Source organism: Papaver somniferum, chromosome 6, assembly GCF_003573695.1.
Source record: "Papaver somniferum cultivar HN1 chromosome 6, ASM357369v1, whole genome shotgun sequence".
In the NCBI taxonomy this organism is placed as follows: domain Eukaryota; kingdom Viridiplantae; phylum Streptophyta; class Magnoliopsida; order Ranunculales; family Papaveraceae; genus Papaver; species Papaver somniferum.
The window spans coordinates 170,589,953-170,608,011 of record NC_039363.1 but is presented as its reverse complement, the minus strand read 5'-3'; the positions used below and the strand labels follow the sequence as shown (position 1 = coordinate 170,608,011).

The 18,059-nt window shown below is 37.3% G+C and overlaps 4 protein-coding genes and 1 long non-coding RNA gene across 7 annotated transcripts; 2 read left to right on the top strand and 3 right to left on the bottom strand.

Annotated features, from left to right (window-relative positions):
- Positions 1-630: 630 nt before the first annotated feature.
- LOC113286589 lies at positions 631-3,087 on the bottom strand. Of its 2 annotated transcripts, none has more exons than XR_003329362.1 (3): positions 3,046-3,087; positions 2,729-2,878; positions 631-663 (listed from the first exon to the last, which is right to left on the bottom strand). It is a non-coding gene; the product is annotated as an uncharacterized LOC113286589 (long non-coding RNA). The 2 variants fall into 2 exon arrangements; XR_003329361.1 differs by lacking the exon at positions 631-663 and adding an exon at positions 2,247-2,271.
- Positions 3,088-3,749: 662 nt separating this feature from the next.
- LOC113290106 (alpha-glucosidase-like) lies at positions 3,750-7,015 on the top strand. The gene is made up of 4 exons (XM_026539641.1): positions 3,750-4,118; positions 4,200-4,882; positions 4,988-5,218; positions 5,333-7,015. The coding sequence occupies exons 1-4, from the start codon at positions 3,916-3,918 to the stop codon at positions 6,868-6,870; spliced, it is 2,655 nt and encodes an 884-aa protein (XP_026395426.1). The 5' UTR covers positions 3,750-3,915; the 3' UTR covers positions 6,871-7,015.
- On the bottom strand, positions 6,686-8,026 carry LOC113290107 (transcription termination factor MTEF1, chloroplastic-like). The gene has a single exon (XM_026539642.1). The coding sequence runs from the start codon at positions 7,921-7,923 to the stop codon at positions 7,006-7,008; it is 918 nt and encodes a 305-aa protein (XP_026395427.1). The 5' UTR covers positions 7,924-8,026; the 3' UTR covers positions 6,686-7,005.
- Positions 8,027-8,634: 608 nt separating this feature from the next.
- LOC113290104 (translation initiation factor IF-2, chloroplastic-like) lies at positions 8,635-15,557 on the top strand. Of its 2 annotated transcripts, XM_026539639.1 has the most exons (13): positions 8,635-8,878; positions 9,062-10,711; positions 10,826-10,858; positions 11,109-11,222; positions 11,383-11,532; positions 11,796-11,894; positions 11,990-12,052; positions 12,700-12,855; positions 12,942-13,007; positions 13,636-13,872; positions 14,223-14,501; positions 14,703-14,891; positions 15,019-15,557. In XM_026539639.1, the coding sequence occupies exons 2-13, from the start codon at positions 9,152-9,154 to the stop codon at positions 15,172-15,174; spliced, it is 3,102 nt and encodes a 1,033-aa protein (XP_026395424.1). In that variant the 5' UTR covers positions 8,635-8,878; positions 9,062-9,151; the 3' UTR covers positions 15,175-15,557. The 2 variants fall into 2 exon arrangements, with proteins under 2 accessions (XP_026395424.1, XP_026395423.1); XM_026539638.1 differs by having other exon boundaries at positions 8,635-10,711.
- Positions 15,558-15,695: 138 nt separating this feature from the next.
- On the bottom strand, positions 15,696-16,607 carry LOC113290105 (glutathione transferase GST 23-like). The gene is made up of 2 exons (XM_026539640.1): positions 16,245-16,607; positions 15,696-16,151 (listed from the first exon to the last, which is right to left on the bottom strand). The coding sequence occupies exons 1-2, from the start codon at positions 16,554-16,556 to the stop codon at positions 15,822-15,824; spliced, it is 642 nt and encodes a 213-aa protein (XP_026395425.1). The 5' UTR covers positions 16,557-16,607; the 3' UTR covers positions 15,696-15,821.
- Between the last annotated feature and the right edge of the window lie 1,452 nt (positions 16,608-18,059).

Sequence of the window (18,059 nt, the reverse complement as noted above, 5' to 3'; positions counted from 1 at the left end):
TTCCCGTGCTTCAAGTCTTTCTTGTGTTGTTGCTATATTTGGTGTTGTCTCCAATTCCACTTGAGTTTCTGTTTCCTTGTCGTCGCTGGAGAGATTAACAGCTTTTTCCATGTCCATGAACTTGAAAGGTGGAGACTGGATACCTTGAAAAGCCGTTTGGTCTTGGCTATCGAGTCTGATAACTTCTGGCACTGATTCTTGTGTAGGTGGTTCAGTTGAAGATACCAGTTCAACAAGAGTCTCATTCCTTGGCAAGTTTTGGCTCAGTGGGTCGCTTGGCTCAACTGATGATACATTGACACTAGGTCCACCTGACGACTCCTCCTGCACTTATATGTTGCCACAATAAACAAGCAATTCCTTCACGTAATTATAGAACTTTTCATTGAAGTCTACTCCACTCTGTCTATTCCTCTCCTGAGTCTGCTTCATGTCTTTCAGCTTTGCTTCAATGATCTGCAACCTTGCTTCAGCACTATCGGGGGGACACGTTTCTTGTTCAATGATCTTAATCGCATCTAGAAATGCTTCTTCATACTTGTCCCTGTTCTCTTCAAGATTCATTGCGACGAGATCATATATCTCTTTCCTTTTTCTTGGTTTTCTTGGTTCACAGAATTCTATCTCTATTGCACTGTACTCATCTCTAAATTTCTCATTATACTGCAACATGATTAATGACACTCATCAAAGGAATGCATAAAAAATATAACAACATTTTTTATATGCATAACCTGTGATGCAGCTAATCTAAACAATGCATAACTAGTCATGCATTTAATATTGGAACTGAATAATATGTCATGCATTGATTTGTTAAGGTGCATAACTTATTATGCATTTAAAAACACAACCCTGCTTAACTCCTTTTCAATATTGAAAAATGCATAACTGGTCATGCATTCATATATTGGGCTGCATAACATGTTATGCATTGATTTATCAAGGTGCATAACTAGTCATGCATTTAATATTGGAACTGAATAATACGTCATGCATTGATTTTTGTTAAGGTGCATAACTTATTATGCATTTAAAAACACAACCCTGCTTAACTCCTTTTCAATATCGAAAAATGCATAACCGGTCATGCATTCATATATTGGGCTGCATAACATGTTATGCATTGATTTATTAAGGTGCATAACTTATTATGCAGTTATCATTTTTTGCTAACGTAACTTATTATGCATTCATTTTTAAGGAATTTAGAGATACAATCATAGATGCATGAAGGTCAATTATAAATCATGAAATTTTCACAAACAGGTACCTTTAAGAACGTAATATTCTTCTTGAGCATTGCTTTCTTCATTGCTGCCAAGTCCCACTTCGCATCTCTCGGTGTAGCATTGGAAATGACCTTGACGATGTCTGATGATATCTCATCTATGTTAGAATGCTCAGCCAACCAAAGCTGCAAAAAATAATAACTAATAAGATATTCTGTATCCAAGAAAGTAATATTTATTGACAGATGTTATGAAAGTAAAAAAAAAAACTAACTCACAAGAGAATATATAGTGCAACCACTGCAACTCCTGATATGAAGATTGTTTCTTTTGACAGTCTTGATGCTCTCCATCAGGTGTTCATGAATAAGATCAGGAAAAGAGACAGAGTCCATGGTTTCCAAATCCTTAACCAAACCAACATACGAGACATCTAAGTTGTCTCCACTTGAACGACAAAAGAACAAGACGACTAGCATGTAAAGGCAGATAAGGCAGACAACTTCCTCTTCATGACCTTTCTTATCAAGTTTTTCCAACACCAGCCTTTCAATACCATCTATCCACACCTTTGTTACCCGTGCTTTGGGATCTTTGCTGATAAATCTTGGCTTTGTTTTGAATGGGAATTGCTTGACGAGGGGATGTGACTGAGTCATCTCTATCTCTGCCTTCGAAGTCAGAATATCATTTCCTCTGTCTCCTTCAATTCTTGGAATCATAAATGTAACAGCAAGCTCACTAGACGTTGATGCTATGGAATTGTTTTAAGACAACTTGAATGAATGTTGATTCAATTCTTCATGGTCATATGATAGAAAGACTTCATCCATCAGCTTGTTGCTCTTACCATCCAAGTATGCCATGTTTGCAGCATATAACCAGTTATAGAACTTTCCAAACACACACACATTCATCATGTTAGCCTGCAACGGATTCAAACCACCTCTGTCTTTTATCTTACTAAGCAAGTGACCTACCCTAAGGAAACCTGCACTATAAGTACCTCCTTGAACTGTAGATTTGGTTTTAGGTTTAACTGCGTAAAAAAAGAACAAAAAAAAATGCATTTTAGAACTGCTATTTAGAACAACAAAGGAATGCATAACAAATATAACAACATTGTTTTATATGCATAACCTGTGATGCAGTAAGTCTAAACTATGCATAACATGTTATGTATTGATTTATTAAGGTGCATAACTAGTCATGCATTTAATATTGGAACTGAATAATATGTCATGCATTGATTTGTTAAGGTGCATAACTTATTATGCATTTAAAAACACAACCCTGCTTAACTCCTTTTCAATATTGAAAAATGCATAACCGGTCATGCATTCATATATTGGGCTGAATAACATGTTATGCATTAATTTATTAAGGTGCATAACTAGTCATGCATTTAATATTGGAACTGAATAATATGTCATGCATTGATTTTTGTTAAGGTGCATAACTGATGCATAACATGAACAGGAAGGAATTCAACGCACCTTGTTTATAGACAACACATTGCTTATTTGTATTATCATCCTCATTATCTGCATCACCCAATACTTCCTTTGGTGCAGCTTTCTTTGCTTTCTTTGCCTTGATTTGCATCTCCTTCAGTGTTTCGACACTATCAATTTCTTCTTGTTCATCTTCAACATCAGAAGGTAAAATCACATTGAGGAGAAAATTATGTTAAAATCGAAGAAGAATAAAGTGATAACTCAAAAAAAATTATGGGTATTCAGGATTAAAAAAAATAAATTCAAAAAAAAAACAAAATCAAACAATGATAGATGAAGCTAATGATAAATCTCACCGGGTTTTTTCTGTTTCTTCGACTTCATTTTTCCTTTTTCATCTGAAGCATCAAGAACAAAAATTAAAATCGAAAATCAATAAAATCAAATGTACCGAATGCATGCAAGAATAAGATCGATTAAACTAGTTTTAGTACCTAATTTCTTCTCTTTTGATTTCTGAAGACGTGTTTTTGTCGGTGTTTCATCCATTTTGGTTCTACTGAATTCTAGGGTTAATGTTTTTTAGAGTTTGAAATTGATTTTTAGGGTTTGATCAACTTCAATAATCAATCATCTGTTACAGTGTTTATGGAGGAATAGGAATAGAAAAACGGATGAAGAAAAAATGAGAAGAACAGATGAAGAAAAAATGAGAAGAAGAGAAAAGAAATGGTTCCGACCGTTTAGCTTATCAGGTTACACATAGAAACCGCTGAAGGGTAATTGAGAAACTCTGCACGTTTTTAATGATTTTAAATAATGTTGGGCGCGACTGTAGGGAAAAGTAATTCTGGACCTGGCGGTAAGAAAAAAAAGAATTTTGAGCCTGCCCTAAGTTCCCCTTAGGTTTAAAGTCTGGACCATCAATAGGCCCAATTATGAGAGCGTGAAAAATAAGCTCCACTATCTTGAGATTCTGAAATCTTCAAAACCAAATCATACGGTTAGCATGCCATTTTCGTGTCAGTGCAAGATTTGTAGATTTTAGTAAAGATAAGTAGAGAGACAGTGACAGTGATATTATTCTGAAATGTCATACTGTCGACGAATCCAGTTATAGCTTGATTAGAGATCCCCGAAATGTTATTTTTTATTGTTAGATCATAATTTTACAAATTTATCTATAAATTCAAACCTCACATCACTTCCATTTCTCAAAGAATAAAATGAGATATGGTTTTCAACTTCTTCTTTTTCTTGTTTCCACACTATTCTATTTCTCGATTGGCAAAGACGAACCAATCGGATACGGATATAAGATTCGATCAGTCGAAGTCGATGGCGGAAGATCATTGACTGCTGTTCTTGATGTAATTCGAAGTTCATCCGTTTTTGGTCATGACATACAATATCTCAAGCTCCAAGCCAGGTAAAGATTAGATAACAGTTCAGTACACTGTACACCCATTAGTGCAAAACATCTGACTCTTTTTTTTTGGTTATAATGAAGCTTTGAGAATGCTGACCGGCTGCGAGTTCATATAACCGATTTGGATAAAAAGAGATGGGAAATTCCAGATGAGATTCTGCCTCGGAACACTACAACTGCTACCGCTGCGAATCTGTTACTAGCTGAAAATGACGCATCATCATCTATTCAAGGGCCTGGTTCTGATCTCATATTCACTCTCCACAACTCCTCCACCTTCGGTTTTTCGATCTCCCGTAAATCTACCGGCGACGTTCTCTTCAGCACTTCTAGTAGTGATTTATTTGTGTTCAAGGACCAGTACATACAAATTTCATCATCACTACCGGCAAATAGATCTTCGATATACGGGTTAGGTGAACAGACTAAGAGGACATTCCGTTTACAAAAAGGCGATAAGAGGACACTGTGGAATTCTGATATTGCTAGTTACAATGTAGACCAAAGTCTTTACGGATCGCATCCGTTTTATATCGATGTCAGAACGCCGTTAAAGAACAGTCAAGCAGCAGGGACTACTCATGGTGTTTTATTGCTCAACAGTAATGGAATGGACATTGTCTATGAAGGCTCTAAAATAACTTATAAAGTTATTGGAGGTGTCATAGATTTCTACTTCTTTGCTGGCCCTTCGCCGAAATCTGTCATCAATCAGTATACTGAACTTGTTGGCCGCCCTGCACCCATGCCATACTGGTCCTTCGGTATGAAAAAACAGCTTAATTGCTGCATCTGCACTATCTCAGTAGTTCCATTGTTAATAATCCTAACCCAGATAGTAAGAAATTTGTTGTGTGTTCTCTGTGCAGGATTTCACCAGTGTCGATACGGATACCAAAACGTGTCTGTTCTTGAGGAAGTAGTTGCTAGATATGCAAATGCTGGTATCCCACTGGAAGTTATGTGGACAGACATCGATTACATGGATAAGTTCAAGATTTTCACTCTTGATCCTGTAAACTTTCCAGAAGACCGAATGAAGAGTTTCGTTGATAAACTTCACAAGAATGGCCAGAAATACGTTGTGATTATAGATCCTGGTAGGCAAAAACGCACAAGCTAAAACAATGAATGATACTCGATTTAACAATTTTTTTTGCTAGTTGTACTAATTGAATCTTTGTTCGTTTATTTCCCTGTTTGGTGTTAAACAGGAGTTGGCATAGATGGCACATACGGAACGTACCAGCGAGGGATTAAAGAAGATATATTCATAAAAAGACACGGCAAACCGTACCAAGGCAAGGTCTGGCCAGGAGACGTCTACTTCCCTGATTTCCTTAACCCGAAAACAGCACCTTACTGGACAAATGAAATTGCAATGTTTCTGAAAACTCTCCCAGTTGACGGTCTGTGGCTTGACATGAATGAAGTCTCTAACTTTATAACCTCCACTGCTGACGGAGGTTCTACTCTTGATAATCCTCCCTTCAAGTTTAATAACGGCAGAAACATCAATGAAAAAGCTATTCCTGTGACTGCTGTTCATTTTGGCAACATTACTGAGTATAATGTTCACAACACATATGGTCACTTAGAGGTGAAAACAACAAATGCAGCATTGGAAAAGGTAACCAAGAAAAGGCCTTTTATACTCACCAGGTCAACTTTTATCGGGACAGGCAAGTATGCAGCACATTGGACTGGCGATAATGCGGCTTCTTGGGATGATCTTGGATTTTCAATTTCAACCATGCTCAACTTTGGATTGTTTGGAATTCCAATGGTTGGAGCCGATATCTGTGGTTTTGCACGCAACACAACTGAGGAGCTCTGTCGACGCTGGATTCAGGTTGGGGCCTTCTACCCATTTGCTAGAGACCACTCTGAAATAACCTCATCTCCGCAAGAGCTGTATCTATGGGACTCTGTTGCAGCATCAGCAAAGAAAGCTCTGGGGCTGCGGTACCGACTACTCCCTTACTTCTATACCTTAATGTACGAGGCACACATAAACGGGACTCCCATTGCACGGCCACTGTTCTTTTCTTTCCCTGAGGATGTAGGGACTTATGGAATCAGCTCACAGTTTCTAATCGGTGAAGGCGTATTGGTGTCACCAGTAGTGAAACAAGGACAAGTTTCAGTTAATGCTTACTTCCCTAGGGGAAATTGGTTTGATCTGTTCAACTACTCGAATTCAGTTAGTGCATCGAAAGGACATGTTATCAAACTTGATGCCCCACAAGATCATATAAATGTGCATGTTCGGGAAGGGAATATTTTAGCAATGCAGGGTGAAGCCATGACTACAAAAGAAGCAAGAAAGACAGGATTTCAACTTCTGGTGGCAGTAAGCAGCAGTGGTAGTAGTGCTACAGGAGAAGTTTTCTTGGATGATGGAGAAGCAGTCATTATGGGCGGTGCACAAGGAGGAAACTGGACTCTCGTCAGGTTTTCCAGCAGGGTCTCGGGGGATAAAATGACCATTCAGTCAGAAGTCACAAATGGGCAGTTTGCCAAGGATCAGAAATGGGTAATAGAGAAGATTGTTTTTGTTGGTTTGAAAAAGAAGAAGAGTAGTTTGTTCAGAAGGCATGCATGGAACCTTGTTCAACGGACAAACGATGTTTCAGCACCGAAGGTGACCTTTAACTGGAAAGGTACTTTCGGCGTTGCAGAGGTTACAGGGTTATCACAGACGATTGCAAAGAATTTTAACCTCGAGTTTCAAATCAACTACACCCTGTAATTAGGATAATGCAATGTGTATGAACTAGTCCTTTTTTCTACATACAATAGGTGAGTTTCTGTTCTTAATAAAGATCAAATATTACTACAGAACAATCATATACAGCAAGTTGGTTGAATTAAACCATGAACTTTGTTATCCAGCATTACTTTTACACCTTACTATCAACTCCCTAAACTCGTCTTCGGTACTTTTAAGCATCAAACCCAAAGGAATCCTAATCCCAGAAGCATTGGCCTTGACAATCTCCTTATGCCTTGGCTTTATTCTCTTCTCCAGACTAAAAGTAAAGTACTGTGGAAACTCCTTGAGTTCTTCCAAACTCCCTCCCATTTCTTCCATGTAATATCCGAGTTTCGGCTTGTAATTATTCTCAATACTAAATGTAAGCAAACTGGGACACCTTAAAACCATACCAATCACATCATCTTTACTAAACCCAATGCTTTGCAAGTAATCCAATTTAGGCAGCAATGTATTCTCCACACTAGACACTAACAAGATTGAGTCCTGATAAGCAAGTGCTTCTAAATCTTCAAACCCAAGTCTTTGCAGATAAAACAGTGTTGGTTTAAGCTGATCTCTAACACTTGAAACAAGCAATCTTGGGTTCTTATTAATAACCCTTCTGTAATTCTGGCTTGGGACATTGAGATCATGTGAAAGGAACTGAAAAACAGGAGCTAAATCAGTCTTAACGTTGGATGTAAGAATTCTAGGACACATACCGAAAATCCTACCCATGTCTTTTTGCTGAATGCCTTTTGATTGCAGAAAACGAATGACCTGATGGATTGAGTCAAGTGTTGCTTCATGAAGAAAAGGGTTCACTGATAATGCCTTGCCTGAATCAACACCCATTATTTCAAGACAAAGGATTTTCTCTTTGACTTGATCTGATGATATGGGGATTTTTTGTAAGAGTAGTGTTTTGGGTTTTGTTGAGAGATTGGTGAAATTTGTTGTTTGGGTTTTTTGTTGTGTTGGTAATGAGGAGGAGGTGGAGCTGCTGGTGGTGTGAGCACAACACAGTGAATGTAGTGCTACTGACATGGTTTTGTGAAGTTGCAATAACTGGCTAGACTGTAGGAGGAGTTTGGTTTTGTGTTCTTTTCTAGGTGGAAATTTGGTTATCTTTTTATCTGTTTTATGTTTGTGAGACTAGGCAGAAAATGATTGGCTGAGAGTTGATTTTATAGATACTCTAAAATGGGTATTGGGTGAGGGGATGATTTCGCCATTTTTCTTCTTATTTTATTATGAGGAAAATTATTTACTTTTATTTCAATTAAATGATTTTCTTTCCTATCAAAATAAAAAAAAAATCAAAAGAAATGCATCAACACTATTACTGGGCGGTAAAAATAGTTAAATTAAAAAAATGACTAGACAATAAAATTATTAAATCTGTATAATTTTTCCCGAATTCTGAATTTGCTTACTCAGGAGTTGGTCAAACATATTTTACGTCTATCAGCATCACAAACCAATCTTTTTGAGAATTAATATAACAAATATCAAAATTATTTATGATCGATATTTATAGTCGAAGAATAAAATTATATAGATTCACAACCGACTTGAAGTCATGTCTTATGAATCTTCAAATTTATTTTTCAGGAGAATAAAATTATTATTTGGTTTTTATTCCAGTCTATCGTATTTATTTATTTATTTTTATTGTTTTGTCCGGAGAAAAGAAACAAGACAAAATGAGAAAAGAGGGAAAAGAAAAGAAGAGAGTTGAGGAAAGAATAATTTTTACTTCCCGGAAAAAAGAGGGGGATGAAAAATAAGAAATCAAAAACCTTATCGCGTAAATTGACAAGAAGCTAAGCAGCCACGAATGCTCAGAAAGCTTTGCCACCACCAACACCTATAAACTCACTTCCGCTGCCATTTTTCTATCTTCTTCTTCTTCCCTCTATTTCTATCTAAAACCCCAAAGATAGATAGAATCCACCATTTTTCTGCATTTTCTTAATCCACTGTCACTTCATTTTCTGAGGTAATTTTCTTAAATTCTTTCTTTCTTTTTATTTCTCTTATCTCATTGTTAGTTGCTTCTGGAAATTGGTTCAATTATATCAAGTTCACTAAAACACCTAGGGTTTTATTAATTTAAGTGGAGTTAATGGGGGAATTCTATTGTTTAAAAATCTTCAAGTGAACTCTACTTGCTAATTTGCAGAATTTTGAGGGTCATTTCAGTAGGTATTGTTCATTGGGGTTCATGCTGATTCAAACTAGTAGTAGTAGTAATTTATAAGACAACCCCCCAATGGCTTCTTTGGCTTCCCTAGCTAGTTTGGGAAGTGTAAGACCAAGTTCTTCTTGTTATTTTGAAGGTTCTTCGCCATTAGTTCGAAGGATTTCGATAAGTAGTAAAGGGGGTGTTAGTTTTCTTAATTGTCCAAATGGACAGAAATGGAATTGTGCATCAGTATGCAAATGTATGGTTACAACAGCTAATTTCGTAGCAGAACAAGGGAATTCTTCTATTTCATTAGATTCTACATTGAGAGATGAGAATAATGCCGCTGACCTTGTTCTTAAACCTGCTCCAAAACCTGTTTTAAAATCTCCGCCTAGACTAGAACCACCAGTTTTAAATGCTGCACCACCTCGCAATTCAGTATATATACCGCCTAAGAAACCTAGTGTAGATTCGAGTAGTAACAAATCAGAGAATCTAGAGGAAAGAAATAAGGTGATTGAATCACTTGGGGAGGTTTTGGAAAAAGCAGAAAAGCTTGAGACTACTTCTACAGCAGGAAGATCGAGTAGTAGTAGTAGTACTTCTGCTGGAGTTGGTGCTAAACCTGCAGCTGGTGCTAGAACGACGAGTAGTAGACCAGTGAATCCGGTGCCAAATCGTAAGGCAAAAACTTTGAAGAGTGTGTGGCGAAAAGGGAATCCCGTTGCAAGTGTGCAAAAGGTTGTGGAATCTCCTAAAATCACTATAAGTGAGAAGGAGGTAGGTGCCAAGACGGAGGAGGTGGTGAAGGAAGCAATTCAGGCAAGTACTCCTCTTAAACCCCCTCAGCCTCCTCAGAGAGTTCAACCGACGCTACAATCAAGACCCGCTGTTGCTCCCCCTTTACCTGTAATAAAGAAACCTGTTATTCTAAAGGACGTTGGAGCTGCTCCACGTCCACTGGTTACTGCGGAGAAAGAAACTGTCACTGCAGAGAGAGAAACTGGTTCAAAAACAAAAGAGCGAAAGCCAATCTTGATTGACAAGTTTGCATCCAAGAAAGCCGCATCAGATCCCATGATGGCTCAGGCAGTTTTAGCACCTCCCAAACCTGGAAAAAACCCTGCTTCTGCAAAGTTTAAAGATGAGCAACGTAAAAGATCCGGTGGTCCTGTTGGATCAAGGCGTCGTATGAGTTCTTCTGATATACCTGATGATGACTCTTCAGAGCTAAATCTGAAAATCAAAGGTGCTGCAAGAAAAGGTAGGAAATGGAGTAAAGCCAGCCGAAAGGCAGCTCGACTCCAGGCAGCAGCTGACGCAGCTCCTGTTAAGGTGGAAATTCTTGAGGTGGAGGAGGATGGAATGTCGACAGAGGAATTGTCGTTTAACTTAGCTATCAGCGAAGGTGAAATTCTTGGGTTTATGTACTCTAAGGGGATTAAACCAGATGGAGTACAGAAATTGGATAGAGACATGGTGAAGATGGTATGTAAAGAGTACGAGGTGGAAGTCATTGATGCAGCTCATGTTGGAGTGGAAGAGAAGGCAAGGAAGAATGAAATTTTCGACGAGGAAGACTTGGACAAGCTAGAAGATAGGCCTCCAGTTCTTACTATAATGGGTCATGTGGATCATGGGAAAGTAAGTAGCGACAAATTTCTTTATATTTTCTCCTTCAGGTATACAGTGAACTGCGATAAATTACATGACATTGAGTTTTTTGCTAATATTGTTTTTCATTGCTCCACTTGACAGACAACCCTTCTGGATTATATTCGTAAGAGCAAGGTAACAAATATTTTTCTTGGTATTGCTTCATAGCTTCTCTTGTGGTATCTTAAAAGGAAAACCTATTGTTTGGGCGCCATATTGTGATTCTTTTCAGTTTATGCAATGGTCCAGACCCTTCATAAGATTCAGATTATAGATTTTCCCTTTATCAGAATCATGCAGTGTTCGTTATGACACAATGTTGGCATGTCTCATGAGTGAAATCTTTGTTGGCATGTCTCATGATTGAAATCTTAAAAATGTATAGGTGACTGCATCTGAAGCAGGTGGAATAACACAAGGAATTGGGGCTTATAAAGTGCTTGTTCCCGTAGATGGCAAGCCTCAACCATGTGTTTTCCTTGATACACCAGGCCATGAGGTAATCCTTGCTGTCTCTTTTGAAGTTCTAACTTGAGATCATTTTCTCCTATTTTGGACAGTAGGTTTTCATGCTTCCTGTGATTAACCAAGTGTATTCTAGTTTCTATTTTTCGTTGGCATATTTGTTAGTATTTCATTTATACTTACCTTCCCTACAGGCATTTGGGGCAATGAGAGCACGTGGAGCAAGGGTGACAGATATTGCCATCATCGTCGTGGCTGCTGATGATGGGGTCCGCCCTCAAACAAATGAGGCCATTGCTCATGCCAAAGCAGCTGGGGTGCCAATTGTTGTAGCTATTAATAAGGTACAGTACTCGTGTTGGTGACTGATAGTAATCCAGTCATGTCCTTGGCATGTGCACTGATTCTTCCTCCTTCTATGTCTCTTACGTTCTATTCTAATTCTATTACATGGTGATCATCACTCCTTTTGTTTCTTCACTAGGATTTCAGAATTAAAACTTTAAAATTCTACTAAGAATCTCTTGTCTACATCAGAAATTGTCAATGCTTCTCCTCTTTCTAGTTGCATCAGAATGACTCATACTTTAGCCTTCTGTTCATTCAGATTGACAAGGATGGAGCCAGTCCAGAGAGAGTCATGCAAGAGCTCTCTTCAATTGGTCTAATGCCTGAAGATTGGGGCGGTGATGTCCCGATGGTTCAGGTTTTTATTCTCTTAACCGAAAAAAGTTCATGCTCCTTTCTGCAACACTATAAACATTATTGGGGGATTGATGTGTAAATGATTTCCTTTATCAGATAAGTGCTCTTAAAGGGGAGAATGTGGATGATTTGCTGGAGACTGTGATGCTTGTTGCCGAGGTACATATATTGTTTTCGGTCCTCTGCTAAGTTGAGCTAGCTAACTACTAATATTATTTATGTTTTTTTTTCCCCTTCAAAGTGTCTTATATTCACTATACAGTTCTAGACTTCTGGTTACTATGGATGAGAAATCTCAACTTTTCATTTGCTTTTTTAGTAGACATATATCAGAGGAAAGCTGTGAACTCCTTAAATGTTTTGCCACATTATTAACTTCTAAATACTGTTCAGTAAATTTATGCTTTGCTAAGTCTTGTAATAGCTCAGTATCCAATGTATATCGTTCATGACCACTTGGCAATGCAATGAATGCTGGAGATAAAGCATGATATGTATTTTGGGAATTAACTCCTCTAAGTGGAGGTCATCTGGTAAAGAATCAGGCCCCTCTTTGCATGGATGATCTCCTTGAGTTCTCCATGTGTATGCCATACTCGCCTTGAAGAGACCATACCATTGCTCATTATGTGTTCCAAAAACTTTTCAGTAATCTGTTTAAAATAATCCATACAAATTCAAGAGAACACGTGAATTTTATTCATGAAATTTTTTCAAGCGCCAGATTTATGACAATATCAAGAACCTGTTACATGTGCAAGCGTCAGGCTTTCCAAAATTCTGACCTTAGGTGTGTTAATTTGCAGCTACAAGAATTGAAGGCTAACCCTCACAGAAACGCGAAGGGAACAGTCATTGAGGCCGGTCTTCATAAATCAAAAGGACCTGTAGCTACACTTATTGTTCAGAAAGGAACCCTCAAAAGGGGGGATGTTATAGTTTGTGGTGAAGCCTTTGGAAAGGTTTGTTACTGGTGACATGATCTTTTGTGCACATGTTGTTCTGTCAATGTTCTACAGATCCAACTCTGACTGCTGTCTTTATTCAGGCAAGGGCCTTGTTTGATGACAGTGGAGCTATAGTTGACAAAGCAGGTCCTTCTACTGCTGTCCAGGTCCGTGAATCTGTACCATTTTGTTTTTACCTCTTTAAATCTTTGCTGTTTTATGTCAGAACATGTTTGTTGGTTTTTTAAAATTGAATGTAGTCAATCTTATTCTCTTACGCATTATTGTATTCTGGAGGGGTAGTGGTGCTAAAGATATTAGATTGCTTAACAACAAGAGATAACTTCTTTCTAGCAAGCTTTTATTTTTCTGGAGCATTTAACTTCAGCCTTTCATTAGTTATTTTCATAACAATTTGTTCCAGCTAGACTCCCCTCGCTAGAAAGTTGGATAGAGAGTAGAAGTGATATATCCTTTTAATTAGCTAAAAAGTATTGTTAAAAATACATAATTTGGAAAGCCGAGAATAAGCATCCTGGAATCCAGGCTGTTAAATCATCTCATTATATTCTCCGCCTCTGAGGAAAATAGTAAAATAGAATTTTACAAGTTGTAAAACTAGTCGTAACGTAACCACAAAAGTTAATTTCATGGGGTATTAACTTTTGTAGCCACATCATCCTTTTTGAAGCATTCAGAATTGCTTGCTGTTTCATTCCTCATTGTTGTGTGAACACCTTCCACAACTGCATACACTTTGTATATATCTGCCTAATAGCCCATCTACTGTTGCAGGTCCTTGGTTTTAGTAGTGTTCCTACTGCTGGAGATGAGTTTGAGGTTGTTGACTCACTTGATACTGCTCGTGAAATGGCAGAGACACGTGCAGTATCATTAAGAGATGAAAGGATATCATCAAAAGCAGGTGATGGGATGGTTACACTTTCTTCATTAGCTGCCGCAGTTTCAGCTGGAAAGCAGGCTGGAATAGATTTGCACCAGCTGAATGTTGTGATGAAGGTTGATTTACAGGTAATATTTCAAATTCTAAATGATTTACGTAACACAATCAATAGTGTACTTTGTTCTCGTGTCTGCAATATAATGGAAGGATAGGCTAGCAATTTTCATGATGCAATGAGATAACTTGCACCAAAAATGAAACTGGTGTTGTTCGAGAAGGTCTAAAGAAGCAATGCTGCCACTTTAGTACCTTTCAGTACTGATATTCCCCTGGATGTCCTTCGCATCCTGCTGGTAGGGGCTGGCATACCATCCTAGTGGCATTGATATAGTTTCCTCAAAAGTACAATATTCTGTTTGTTTTTTAAATCTGTCTTTACTTCTTCCAAATTAATTCTGAAGCTCTTCGTCTCTATTAGGGTTCCATTGAGGCCATCAGACAAGCTCTTCAAGTGCTCCCTCAGGATAATGTAACTTTAAAGTTTCTTCTGCAAGCAACAGGGGATATAAGTGCAAGTGATGTTGATCTTGCTGTGGCAGCTGGTAAAGCCATTATAATAGGTTTCAATATCAAAGTGCCAAATGCTGTCAAGAGCCATGCAGACAACAAAGGTGTAGAGATTCGGTTGTACAGAGTCATTTATGAGCTTATCGATGACATGAGGAAAGCAATGGAAGGACTTCTTGATCCCGTTGAGGTAAACCATATCTAATGCCTACTATTTTCAATTGTCTTTATTATGAAGCATGGAATGCCCTTGTTAGGCACATAAAAAATTGTCCAACATAGATGGCACATGCGTGTTCTGCCTTTCTCTCTTGTCAAAATTTATGTAGGATTTTAACAGTATAAGAGTTCAAACTAAATCAAGGTTACCGTTTCTATTCTTCCTTCATAGGAACAAATACCCATTGGAGCTGCTGAAATCCGTGCTGTCTTCAGCAGCGGCAGTGGTCGTGTTGCTGGATGCATGATAACAGATGGAAAAATTGTGAAAGGCTGTGGAATTCGGATCCTTCGGAATGGGAAAACAATCCACGTTGGTGTTGTTGATTCTTTGAGACGAGTGAAGGAAGTTGTGAAAGAGGTATGTTTCTACAGCTAATTTACCAGAACTTGTCTTGAAAAATCAGTCATTGTTTTGATTACTTGTGTAAATCCAAGCTGTGTTTTCTGCTTTTAAGAGAAATTTTGTTTTTCCTTCTTTTGATCAGGTAAACGCCGGACTAGAGTGTGGTGTTGGGATTGACGATTACACCGATTGGGAGGCAGGTGATACCATAGAGGCCTTTAACTCTGTTCAGAAACAACGATCACTTGAAGAAGCATCGTCTTCCATGGCAGCTGCAATTTCAGGTGAAGGTTACTAGGTTTTAAAACACAAATACCAAAAAATAGAGATGGACTTGACCAGCAACTATGATTCTCGATTGAAATTTGTTTTACTTTCCCGATTTGGGGGTACCACATTGGCATAGCTTTGAAAAAACACCCACCAGGTATAGGTTTTTTCTTGTCATTTTGCATGGCCGTTATTTATGTATCCCAATCGATGTTGAGAGAATCTTTTGAGTGTTGCTCAAATTTGGTCAAGTTGATGTGTATGCACTGCTGTAAATAATCTCACCTAGTGATGTCCATCTTTTTTGTAAAGTCTGGATATTTTGATTTGAGTTTTTCAAATCAAATCTCAAACCTCACTTGTAATAGCTAAAGAACCATTTGGAAAAGAAGCATACTTCCACCTTCTGTGTTTTCAGGTGCGCAACTCCAGTCCAAAAGGATTGTAACTGTTTGGCACCCTAGACTGTGTTTGTAACTTAGCAGTGTGCTTGTAATGACTAATAAAGTCAGATGGCTGCAATTTTGTGCAAGCAAGGAGATTGAGAAATCACAGATAAAGTGAGAAAGATGAGTAGGTTTATGTGATTTATTAACTTTTTTCTCTCTTTTTTTTATTGATAAAAATTATAGCGCACAATTACATGTTCTATTACTGATGGGAACTATTGAAGCATCACCCCCAGCGAGACTTGTAATGAGCGACCAATTCATTATAACTAGGCAAGTTTTCTTTGACTACAGGCACTTCATTGAACCTTTCGATCCATGCTTGCAGAAGTGTACGAGTTTCAAATATCTTCACTCCCTTGAGCTCTTCGATCACTTTCATCCAATGAATTCCGATTCCAATTGCCAAGTCTGTGAATCCGATATCGTCTCCCCCGAAAAATTTCTTGTCACCTAGTCCATGTTCTTCAAGGGTTCTTAGTACTTCAATAACTTCATTAACTGTTTTCTCTTTGGTTTCCTCGGTAACAAGAACTAAACTCCAAAAGGTTGATTCCTAAGTACAACAAAATGTAAAAAAAAAAAAGAGATCAAATTAGTAAGCACCCAAGAAAAGTTGCATAATTAATCTACAAGTTGAATTATTTACCTTGTCTTGCAAAAATTTAGCCCAAAAACGAGCGTTAGATCTTTCATAAGGATCTTTGGGGAGTAATTGATATTTGTCCGGCCACGTCTCATCGATGTACTCGAGTATGATCAGTGATTCAACGATGGGTTTTCCGGCATGAACTAGAATTGGGATTTTCTTGTGAACTGGGTTGTATTTCAAGAGTAAATCACTCTTGTTTGAAAGATCTTCTTCTATGTATTCATGATTCAGACCTTTCAATTGTAGAGCACATTTTACTCTACAAACAAATGGGCTATACCATACACCATATAACTTCAAATCTTCCATTATGTGATATCTGAATTTCTCTGTAAAGTTTGATATTTATGTTTGAAGTTTTGAACCTACTCTTTGACTGCTTTTGCACAGGTCAAACTCAAGATTTATTTCAAAAGGGTTAATAGTGCATGATTTTTCGCCCCCTTTGTAACGTCATCGTGTTCGTCATACGATAAGGATTTGTGTACTCCACTGATTAAAGTGACTTTTTTTTTGGAATCAAAGAGCAAACATATACTCCTCTGTTTCTTAAAGACCGTCCTCTATTTCATTTTGGTCTGTTTCAAATATATGTCCAGCTTCTGTTTATAGTTATATTTTTTCAATGATGTCTCTAACATACCCTTAAGTTTTTTATATTCATAAAAAAAAATTTTAAAAGGGTTAATAGTGCATGATTTTTCGCCCCCTTTGTAACGTCATCGTGTTCGTCATACGATAATGATTTGTGTACTCCACCGATTAAAGTGACTTTTTTTTTGAACCAAAGATCAAACATATACTCCCTCTGTTTCTGAAAGACCGTCCTCTATTCCATTTTGGTCTGTTTCAAAAATGTGTCCAGCTTCTGTTTATAGTCATATTTTTCCAATGATGTCTCTAACATACCTTTAAGTTTTTTATATTCATAAATTCTTTTTTCAAAAGGGTTAATAGTGCATGATTTTTCGCCCCCTTTGTAACGTCATTGTGTTCGTCATACGATAATGATTTGTGTACTCCACTGACTAAAGTGGCCTTTTTTTTTGAACCAAAGAGCAAACATATACTCCCTCTGTTTCTGAAAGACCGTCCTCTATTCCATTTTGGTTTGTTTCAAAAATGTGTCCAGCTTCTGTTTATAGTTATATTTTTCCAATGATGTCTCTAACATACCCTTAAGTTTTTATATTCATAAATTCTTTTTTAATGAGACCCAATTTAGAATACTAATGAAAATCTGTATAATTAAGGGAAAAAATATATCCTTTAATCCTTTTTGAAGACAATATATGTATGGTTCCAAATTATTTTTTTTATTAAGGTTATACTCCATAAGTATACAATCTTTATTGATACTGTTTTTATAAATCGATATGTTTTAGTTCTTTTTTTTTATTTCCTATTTACAATCACAATACAATTTTTAGTAGTTTTTATTACTAACATATTTATTGAAATAAATTAGGCAAATAATTAAGGGTAGAAATGTAAACTACTATAGTCTCCTTAATATCTTGACAAAGTCAAACCGGACTGTCTTTTAGAAACGGAGGGAGTATTACATAAGCATATTTCTTACATCATGGTTTATGTAAGGAATTAACATTTCTGGTCGTTGAAACCACCATTCCCCACATAGATTATTTTTTACGAGCTAACTTTGCTATTGCATCAGCAGCTTTATTACAAGGCCTATATACAAGCTCAGAAGACCACACAGGATTTATTTTACATATATTTATACAATTTCTAAGAAGAGGTAAACATTGCCACTGACATAGATTAGTTTGTTATTGTAGAAAGGAACTG

Coding starts and splice junctions, on each gene's coding strand:
- LOC113290104 (XM_026539639.1), top strand. CDS start 9,152: ATGGCTTCTTTGGCTTCCCTAGCTAGTTTGGGAAGTGTAAGACCAAGT. Junction 13,008..13,635: donor GTCCTTCTACTGCTGTCCAG/GTCCGTGAATCT, acceptor CTACTGTTGCAG/GTCCTTGGTTTTAGTAGTGT. Junction 14,892..15,018: donor TGAAGGAAGTTGTGAAAGAG/GTATGTTTCTAC, acceptor TCTTTTGATCAG/GTAAACGCCGGACTAGAGTG.
- LOC113290107 (XM_026539642.1), bottom strand. CDS start 7,923: ATGTCAGTAGCACTACATTCACTGTGTTGTGCTCACACCACCAGCAGC.
- LOC113290105 (XM_026539640.1), bottom strand. CDS start 16,556: ATGGAAGATTTGAAGTTATATGGTGTATGGTATAGCCCATTTGTTTGT. Junction 16,152..16,244: donor CTAAATTTTTGCAAGACAAG/GTAAATAATTCA, acceptor TGTTGTACTTAG/GAATCAACCTTTTGGAGTTT.
- LOC113290106 (XM_026539641.1), top strand. CDS start 3,916: ATGAGATATGGTTTTCAACTTCTTCTTTTTCTTGTTTCCACACTATTC. Junction 4,119..4,199: donor TATCTCAAGCTCCAAGCCAG/GTAAAGATTAGA, acceptor GTTATAATGAAG/CTTTGAGAATGCTGACCGGC. Junction 4,883..4,987: donor CATGCCATACTGGTCCTTCG/GTATGAAAAAAC, acceptor TTCTCTGTGCAG/GATTTCACCAGTGTCGATAC.